Source organism: Populus alba, chromosome 1 (genome assembly GCF_005239225.2).
Source record: "Populus alba chromosome 1, ASM523922v2, whole genome shotgun sequence".
Taxonomy (NCBI): Eukaryota; Viridiplantae; Streptophyta; class Magnoliopsida; order Malpighiales; family Salicaceae; genus Populus; species Populus alba.
Window position 1 is genome coordinate 35,469,422 of NC_133284.1, and position 10,164 is coordinate 35,479,585.

Genomic DNA, 10,164 nt, shown 5'->3' on the forward strand with positions numbered 1-10,164 from the left:
TCATTTTATGAATTCTTTCTTCAATTTTTTTTAAGGAAATGTCTTCCCAAAAATTACAGGGGATGCAGGAAACTAGAACGCGTCCTTGACTCGGGAAAGTTAATTAATTGTCTCCCCATGACGTGTTGATATGATCTGTGTTCTCAGCCTATTTTGTCCGCCCAATTGTGTTGACTAGTATTGCTTTCCTTAACTGGCACGCCTTGCCTTCTTCGCAAACTGACATGAACATCGACAAAGACAAGACACACTTCATGTCCTCCTTGAACTTCTGTTCCTTAGCTTTTACTATGTTGTTTTTGGTCTGCATCCCATGTTGCTCATGCGTAGTTAGCCAGCAATAGGCACGTATAACACAAGGAAGGTTGACACAGTTTGATTCATAGCTGGTTCCTACTTCTCTTAGTCACTGTAGACGTTGAGTTTCTTGGTAAGAAAGAAAATTTTTGAAGGTTTATTAGTCAAAGGAGACTTGTGTGTTTCGGACAGATTTGTGCTTATTTGTCAGAGCTAACAGGGAGTAGCTAGAAGAAGTACCCTAAACCGGTGGCTGATCACCCGGTGATCAGTTTGGCCATTGTGAGATGTGAGATAAACAGCAGGCTGTTTCTGCAATATCCGTTCGAATCAAGGAGATTTCAGATGTCCCTGTAATTAAGTACACTTTGACTTGTTTTATTGCAATGTGCTGTGGCAGGATTCTTTTGTTTCTTGTGAACTAATGGCCTGGAGGTTTTGACTTTAGCTATATTTTCTTGCAGTTGGCGGTTAGAATGGAGGATCTTCACAAGCTGTACCCAGAAGCCTTGCCGAACATACCTATTTCAGTAATCAAAGGGACACCTGTAGACAAGGTTTGCCTCAAAGCCAGCAGACAAATGCCATGCTTTAAATTTTTGGTTGATTCGCAGATGCAACTGTTTTATGAGCTACTGATAGTACTCTGTTTTATAGAGAGTGGCACATTTCTGCAAGGCGTTGACATATATTAGAGATTCATGGATGGTCAGATTCAGATATGATAAGACTGGTAAAATCAAGAACACCAATGGGGCACAGCTTGGTATGCAGTTTCTTTCCCTAAGGTCTTGTTAGGCCATTTTAATTCCTATTTTCCTGATATTGGTAGTTAAATTTATAATCTTATGTTATTGAAGTTGATGTAGCGTTCGCAACGTTTGATTACATGATTAAGGTAGCAAGAGAACTATTTGACATCCTGGAAGATGAAGAGCTGGAGAACGATTATGGCTCATTGGCTAGCACGTTAAAGCAGTCCTCTTCTTATCCCAGCAAGCTTGTTTCTCCTGCTGCTGCAACTGATGTTTCGGGGCCTCCATCACGTCCCCAGTCTCTTGGAGACCAGGGTGTTAAAAAATATAGCCACTTGATGCAAAAGAACGAAAGTATTGAGGCACAGAAGCCAAATAGCAAAGTTCCCACAAGCAAAAACACGAAGGGTGTAGCTTCTATTATGGATGAGAATTCCATCAAGACACCGGATGACAAACCTGGTCGAACAGGAATTCCAAGGGCTCCTCCACCACCAGCCAATATCTCCAAAGAAATGGCGCAATCGACACTACCACCAGTAATGCCTTCAAAAGGATCAGTACCAGATGCAATGCCACTCAAAAAGGGACCTCCTCCACCTCCACCACCACCACCACCAGCAATGTCTTTGAAAGGATCGGCACCAAATGGCATGCCGCCCAAAAATGTTCCTGCCCCATCTCCATTACCAACTATGCCTTCGAAAGGATCAGCACCAAATTCCTTGCCACTAGAAAAGGGCCCTCCACCTCCTCCACCGCCTTTAGTGCCTTCGAAAGGGTCAGTACCAAATGCAATGCCACTCAGAAAGGGTCCTCCTCCTCCACCTCCTCCACCGCCTTTAGTGCCTTCGAAAGGGTCAATACCAAATGCAATGCCACTCAGAAAGGGTCCTCCTCCTCCACCTCCTCCACCAGTAATGCCTTCAAAAGGATCAACACCAAATACACCAAATGGCATGCCGCTCGACAATGTCCCTGCCCCACCTCCACCACCAATGATGCCTTCGAAAGGATCGGCACCAGACACCATGCTGCTCAAAAAGGGGCCTTCACCTCCTCCACCGCCCCAATTTGGTGCTGGTAAGTCCCTGTTTCAGACAAGACCCACTACCAAACTAAAGAGATCCACCCAGATGCCGAACCTGTTTCGTGATCTCAGGAGCAAGATGGAAGGATCTAGTCTAACTGTTAAGACAACGAATGTAAGAAAGGTGCAGCTTGGAGGTTCTAAGGGTGGCAAGGAAGGATTGGCTGCTTCACTAGCAGAAATGACAAAAAGGTTTGCTTCTAATGATATTTAGCGCTGAACAGAATATAGTTCAATAGATTTCAGTGTAACAAAACTCGAAAATGTTAGCTAAGGATAATTTTTTTTTTTAATCTTTTTGGTAGTCTAGATCAACGTACTTCCAGCAAGTTGAAGAAGATATTAAGAAATATTCAAAATCCATCATAGAGTTGAAGGCAGACATCAATTCTTTTCAGACAAAGGACATGATAAAGCTGCTCAAGTTTCAAAGCAATGTAGAATCCATTCTTCAATTCCTAACTGATGAATCACAGGTCAATAGAACATAGCTTCTGTAATCCACTCCACCAGCAATTCCAGTTGTTAACATTCAGAATTTCACTTCTCAGTCATGAACACCATAAATGTGCAGGTGCTTGCCAAGTTTGAAGGTTTTCCCTCGAAGAAGTTGGAAACATTAAGAACAGCAGCTGCACTGTACTCAAAATTCGACACGATAGTCACTACGTTGAAGAATTGGGAGGTAGTACCTCCCTTGGGACAGCTTTTGGACAAGATTGAGAAATATTTGAGTAAGGTAAAACTATGTCCAAATTTAAATGATGCAACGTCTCTTCATAACTACTGCTTACCTTTTCTCTCTGCACAAGATCAAATTAGAGCTGGATGCATTTGAACGAAGCAAGGACGAAGAATCCAAAAAATTTAAGAGCCATAACATTGACTTTGAATTCCACATAGTCACCAAGATTAGAGAATCAATGGTGAATCTTTCTTCCAACTGCATGGAGCTAGCACTCAAGGTAAGTCCTGTAATGCGATTATGTCACGGGCCTCACGGCCAAAGCAACTAATGTATTGGAGAGTTCTCTAATGTCATCAATGTTGGCCTCTCTTGCAGGAGAGGAGAGAATCAAAAGCAGCAGTTGAAAATCAAGAAACTATGGCTAAACCTGATCAGAAAACTAAAGAAAGCGTTAAAATGCTTTGGAGAGTTTTTCAGTTAGCATTTCGAGTCTACAGTTTCGCTGGCGGACAAGATGATCGTGCTGAAAAATTGGCCAAAGAATTGGCAGATGAAATCTTAATTGATTCACCAAACCAATAATGTTCCCTGAGAGAAATCTACAGAAATGTATATAAAAACTACCATGTTGTTGGCTAAATTATTAGTTTTTGTGTGGTCAAAACAACATAAAAAATTGCAGTCTTCAAGGAAGAAAACAGGTTTTAATTTTCTGCAGAATAGCATGAACAAAGAGATAAAACAGTTTTAACTTCTTTTCTTTTCTTTTCTATTTTCACTCATTCATGCATCTTTCAGCCATATACATGCAAAAAACCAACACATCTTAGCCTTACACTTTTATCTTAATCACCTTTTATTCTAACTATATTTACTTTATTTCAAAAACAAGTTAACTAACTAAATTTAAAGTTAAATAGCCGTCACAATAACTTTATACTTATCACAACATATGAACCTTAATATTATCCTTTTTAATATGCTAAACTTGAACTCCTAGTGTATTTTTTAACTTTTAAAATTTATTATTTGACAATGTTTTTGTAATGATATCAGCCACTTGATCATTTAATTTCCAGAAATCCATATCAACCTCTCCTTCCTTAATTACTTCATAAAAAAAGACGTTTAAGTGCAATGTGTTTTGTTCTAATATGAAAAATTGGATTTCTTGTCATTGTTATAGCCAATTTATTATCACAAAACAATATTGTTGGCTCTTCTTGCTTTTCACTTACATCCTTTATAATTCTTCTTTATCAAATAGCTGTTGAGTAGCTAAACTAGCCGTAGCATATTCAGCTTCAAGTAGATAATTAAGCCTTTCTTTGAATACTAGGAAAACACATCTAAATCAAGAGAAAAAAGCATAGTCTGAAGTACTTTACATATCAACACATCCATCTCAATCACTGTCATAAAATCTAATCAACTTTAGCTGAGAAACTTTATCAAATCTGAGTACATGCTCTATAGTGTCTTAAATGTATCTAAGCATCTTTTTAGCAACTTCAAGATGAAAATGACTAGGAGAATTCATGAACCTAAAAAGCAAAATTGTTACAAACATTATATCTAGTCTTTTAGCTGTTAAATACAATAGATTCTCAACCAGACTTCTATAAAAAGTAACATTCATCTTATTTTCTCCATCATCTTTCATTAACTTTTCATTCACCACCAAAGATACATCAATAAGTTTGCATCAAAATATTCTAATTTTCTTTTTTAGAATTCTTTCAGCAAACTTCTTCTAAGAAATAAAAACACCTCCATCATTTTGGTAAACCTCACTACCTAAAACAACCTCATATCATTTATCTTATATCTCTTCATAATTTCTTTCTTAAAATATTCAATCCATCTTTCATTATTACTTGTAATCATTAAATCATCAACATATAATGTAACAATAAGAACATCATTCTTTTATTGTTTCTTCACATACAAGGTAGGTTTACCTTCTCTTTTTTGAAAGTGACTTAGAGAATTTATGAAACAAAAAAGCAAACTTATTGCAAATATTAAATCTTGCCTTGTAGCTGTTAAATACAATACATCCCCAACCAAACTTTCTATAAAAAAAATATCATTCATCTTCTTTTCTCCATCATTTTTATCAATTTTTCATTCACCAACAAAGGTACATCAATGGGTTTGCAGTTAAACATTCTAAGAATTCTTTCAACAAACTTTTTCTGACAAATAAAGACAACTCCATCATCTTGGTAAACCTTAATGCTTAAAAAATAATGTAGTAGCCCTATATTATTCATCGCATATGTTCTCATCATTTTTTTCATAAGGTGTTAAATGCATCTTCCATTATTACTTGTAATCATTAAATCATCAATACATAATGCAACAATAAAAACATCATTCTCTCCTTGTTTCTTTACATAAAAAGTAGGTTCACTTTTGCTTCTTTCAAACCTGTGCTAAATGAAGTAACTATCAATTTGGTTGTACCAAGCTTTCAGAGTTTGTTTCAGCCTATATAATGCATTCTTAAGCAAAAAAACCTTATATTTTTTTCCCACTAACAAAATAACCTTACGGTTGCACTATATAAACTTATTTTTTTAAGCCTCAATTTCAAAAGGCTGACTTTACATCAAGTTGATATAACAACCAACCCTTATGAGTTGCAAATGCAATGAGTATTCTAACAGTATCCAAACAAGCTAAAAGAGTAAAATTTTTATTGAAATAAATTTCATGCTATTAAGAATAACCATTAACTATCAATCTTATCTTGTTCTTTTGCACAAAACCATCTTAATTGTGCTTCACCTTATAAATCTATTTCACACCAATCACTTCTTTGTCTTTTTTCTTACCAACCAACACCCACATTTTGTTCTACTAAATCATCTTTATTCCCCCCTTTATAGCTATTCTCCAATGTTTCTACTTGTTAATTTCTTTCAAATTCTTTGGTTCAACAATATAAAACTTGCACATTACATACACCTCATATAAACTTCTCATCTTCTTTAAAGTTGAGCTAGAAGATCATGATGCATTTGTTCTAGGATCTAGATACTTTTTTTTCCCTTCAGTTTTTTCTTCTTAAACTGATTTTTGCTTTAAACCACAAGTTGAATCACCATCACCTTCAATTTTTCCTTATGTTTTTTCATCAAACAACACATCTTTGTTGACAATAACTTTTTTAGTTTTCAAATTATATAGCTTGTAGCCTTTAGACATAGAGCTATAGCCAAGAAATATGTATCTAACACTAGTTTCTTTTATTTTGTACCTTTTCTCCTTTGAAACCTGAGCATAACACACACATCCAAACACTTTTAGATGATTCATCAAAGGTTTCCTTGAACTCCAAGCTTCAAATGGTGTTCGATTATTTATGGCTTTTATTAGACATATATTGATTAAATAAATTGTTGTATTTATAACTTTAGCCCAAAAACTTCTTAGAAGACCCTTCTTAAACAACATAGATTTAGCCATTTTCATCACTATTTTATTTTTCCTCTCAGATACCCCATTTTATTGTGAAGTATAACCAATTATCAACTATCTTTGCACACATTCTTCTTTATAAAATTTGTCAAATTCACCTGACATATAGTTCTTTCCACAATCACTTCTCAAAACTTTTATCTTATAGCTACTTTGCTTTTCAACAAATGCTTTATTCCAAAAAAAAAACAAATGCTTTAAACTTTTTCAATACGTTAAAATTTTTAGATTTATGCCTCATAAAGTACACCTAAGTTATTATACTATAATAATCAATGAAGTGGGTGAAATGCCTATTTAGTGAATTTAAAGGAGTTTGTATAGGACCACAGACATTCACATACACCAAATTAAGCTTTTCTTTATCTCTCCATGCTACTCTTTTAGAAAAAGGTTGTTAATAATGTTTTCTAAGTGCATAACCTTCATGAACACCATCATTCTCTTCAATAAATGGAAGTCCATGTATTATATTTTTTTTGCTGGAGCAACTTAATGGAAACCCTTGTATAAACATGAGATCAAAGTAATAAGACCTCGATGAGTAATGGAAACTTAGTATGAAAAGAAATGAATAAATGGTGATAATAATAATAAATATAAAATATAGATCCTTATATAAAAATTCACGAGGATAGTGAAGTAAATACTATGAGAAGATAGTAAATTGAATATTTGAATTAAACAGATGACCTTAATGTTAGGAATTAAAATTAAAATGTTAATGTGTTAAGTTTAAAAATATAAATATAAAAAATGATGGAAGTAATAATAAATGTGACAAGCAATGGAATGGATGGCCTTCATAAATAAATTTAAGGGTATTTTTAAAGTTGAAAAGAGATTTATGAATTTTAGGGTACAAAATTCATAATGTCAGCAAAACCATTAATAAGTTTTGATGGATAAAAGAATAATTTAAAATAAATATGTTTTGAAAAAAATAAAATGCTGCCAAGGATTTAGTGGAATGATTAATATTTCCCATATAAGGATTGAAAAAGAACATTTGGATTATTTGGCGTAAAATCACCAACTACCTAGTTTTATGTTATAATGCACCACTCTTAATCCAACTGTTGAACAATATGAAATTTTACAAGGAGTTTCCTAATACATTATGTTATCTTAGGTTAGAATTTTAAGGCAATTGAAGTTCAAAAAGATCATATAAGATTGTTGACAGTCAAACAAAAAATAAAATATAAACTTATTAATGGCCTTTTCATAAATAAGTGGATAAATTATAAATCCAAGCTCCTTCCTCTTTTTATAACAACCAGTTATGCTGGAAAGAAAACAAAAAGAAGAGTTTCTTGCTTCCTTGTATTTTTTACACCAAAAACAAACTTGACAGAATTCAAGTTTTGAGGCTAAAAAAAAAAAGATTAGTGTTTGAACCTATCAATCACAAGAATCAAGAGAAAATCAAGTGAGAGAAAAAGGAATCCTAGAGAGAGAGGCACAAAAAATTGGAGGGAGAAGGAAGAGGAATGGGAAAATTTCAACTGGTTAGTGACATGATCAAAGAGTTGATGTCTTATCCCAAGTGCAGGAGTGTTAAAGTAATAAATAACTCGGCAAGACCGGGGTCGAACCACAGGGAGGTGAACTATATAAATTATAAACAACAACAACAACAACAACAACAATGATGATAATGGTGGTGGTGATGATGATGAGTTAAAGAGGAGTCTGAGATGCAAGATAAATGTGAAGATTAAACAATAATAAAAACAAATGTGAAGGTTATAGGATCCATTAATAGTATTAGAAATAAGTAACATATAAACTCTTTATAAATTATCAACATGATCATATTAATCATCTTATTTATGTAACACCATACTTGTAAATTTATCAGGTATTCATGATGCTAACTTATGTTGACAATAAATCAAGTTCATCTCATAACAACGATGTCGGCCGAAGACTATGAAGGATCAAGTATTTGATGTACCAAGTGTTATACAACACAAATCTATATTAACCATTTAACAAGCAAGGTATTAAGAATTAATAAGATAAAAATGATAAGACATGTTAATAGCAAGTTGTTTAGGATGTAAGTATTAAAGTCCATATTGAGTTTATATTATACTTATCCTAACACCATTAGTGAAACCTTTTCACCTTGACATAATTAACTTAGCTAGACATTATGAATAAAAAAAACATAAATAAACAATATAAGAATATAAACATGATATAAGTTAACTAAGTATAATAAAGGAAATGAAAAGCATGAACAAGAGATTAATAAAAGCAAAACTTAAGCATTACAAAAATATAGAGAGAGAGAGAGCAAGAACATGATCTTGATATGAAAAACAACATGTCTAAATGAATGGCAAATGCCTCTTTTTATAAGCTAATATTCGAAACTATTCATTTGCTAATTGATTATTGATGTAGTGGCCAACTATTGGTGGAGAACAAGCATTTAAGCATTGTGGCTGGATGAAATGATATTGATGCAATCAGAATTTAGCAAAATGTTCTGCATAAAAGTTGTTGGAAATTATCTTTTCCTTCCACTTACCAAATTTCAGAGCATTTAGATCACTACAGCTTGAGATATGTCTAAAATACTAAGTAGTGCTGCTGGTGGACGTGGTGGAAGCCCTCAAGCTCTTGTCTTGATGAAATGTCATTGCTACCATCAAAATTTAAGCATATGTTCTACATGAAAGTTATTGGAAATTGTCTTTTCCTTCCACCTACCAATTTCACATCATTTGGCCTTTTAGAACTTCAGATATGGGTAAAATTATAAGCAGTGTTTGGGCTGGATTGCAAGACAAATTATGACTTGTCTTTTATGGCCAAACTTTGAATTTGAAAAAGGAAGATTCGGGTCTTTCCCTATTCATGAAAGTTGTAGGTCTATTTCTTATCTTTCTAGCCATATAAACCAAACTGAAATCCAAGATCTATAGCTCCAGATATGACCCAATGACTGAACAGTGTTCGAATTTGAATTGAATCGGCATCTCCTTCCTAAGCTTAGCCTTTTCTTTGTCCTTTCACTTCCAATAGTTAATCACAACAATCAATCATTTGAATTGTGAGATGTACCTGCATTTAAAATGAGCATTTATCATAAATTAAATGTATCTTATATTATCAGACTTATTCTTATAAAACATGCTCTAGTTAAGGAGTTATTGATACTTCAAGTGCAAAATGATGATAAAAATGCACTTTTAAATACTAATCAGTTATCATTCAAAACTCATTTTATTATTGGGTAAGGAGTTCTAAACCTAAATATACAAGTTTAGATGAAGACAAATATAATTGACGCTAAAATTTATGAATTTTAAGCTAGGGTTCTTGAGAAAATTTAGGCAAAATGCAAATTGAATGTTAGTTGGATCAATTGGGTTACAATAAGTGGTAATGGATGCAAAATTATAACGGGAATTGAAATAAAACTTAATATCAAAGAGATACTAAGAACCGACCACAATGGTGGAAATTGAGAGAATTGTGGATTTTTATATATGTATGTTTAGCTGTGTTAAATTAATTCATGATGATGTATTAACGATTATTTGAAATAAAAATCATACCACTCTTGATGTGTGTGTTTCAAGCCAAGATTGAGAAAAGAAGGAATTAAATTGTTGTTCTAATTTGACATAAGAATTATGCTAGGTTGTACTATAAGAGATATTTTGAGATTGATATGAATTATAATTTTATGAAAAATTTTAAAAAGAACAATATGGTTAATTAATGAGAATCTTGGCTAAATAAGGAATTTTTGGGGAAAGAATTAAAAAGTGTGACAACTTATTGAAAGTGTGATTTTTGTATGCTTTTGCGATGTTATGGAATGAAGT

At 33.4% G+C, this 10,164-nt stretch overlaps 1 protein-coding gene across 6 annotated transcripts; it reads left to right on the forward strand.

Moving 5' to 3' along the window:
* The first annotated feature begins 201 nt into the window (after positions 1-201).
* Positions 202-3,640, forward strand: LOC118055234 (uncharacterized). Of its 6 annotated transcripts, XM_073411202.1 has the most exons (9): positions 204-650; positions 762-854; positions 955-1,063; positions 1,158-1,802; positions 1,881-2,334; positions 2,453-2,618; positions 2,717-2,881; positions 2,955-3,107; positions 3,206-3,640. In XM_073411202.1, the coding sequence occupies exons 2-9, from the start codon at positions 774-776 to the stop codon at positions 3,410-3,412; spliced, it is 1,980 nt and encodes a 659-aa protein (XP_073267303.1). In that variant the 5' UTR covers positions 204-650; positions 762-773; the 3' UTR covers positions 3,413-3,640. The 6 variants fall into 6 exon arrangements, with proteins under 6 accessions (XP_073267305.1, XP_073267303.1, XP_034922953.1 ...); XM_035067062.2 differs by having other exon boundaries at positions 205-658; positions 1,158-2,334; positions 3,206-3,639; XM_035067061.2 differs by having other exon boundaries at positions 206-650; positions 1,158-2,334; positions 3,206-3,639.
* The last annotated feature ends 6,524 nt before the right edge of the window (positions 3,641-10,164 follow it).

Bases quoted from the DNA above. Each gene is read 5' to 3' on its own strand.
- LOC118055234 (XM_035067062.2), top strand. From the start codon at position 774: ATGGAGGATCTTCACAAGCTGTACCCAGAAGCCTTGCCGAACATACCT. The intron at 1,064-1,157 runs GTATGCAGTTTC...ATGTTATTGAAG, and splicing joins CACCAATGGGGCACAGCTTG to TTGATGTAGCGTTCGCAACG. The intron at 2,882-2,954 runs GTAAAACTATGT...TCTCTGCACAAG, and splicing joins TTGAGAAATATTTGAGTAAG to ATCAAATTAGAGCTGGATGC.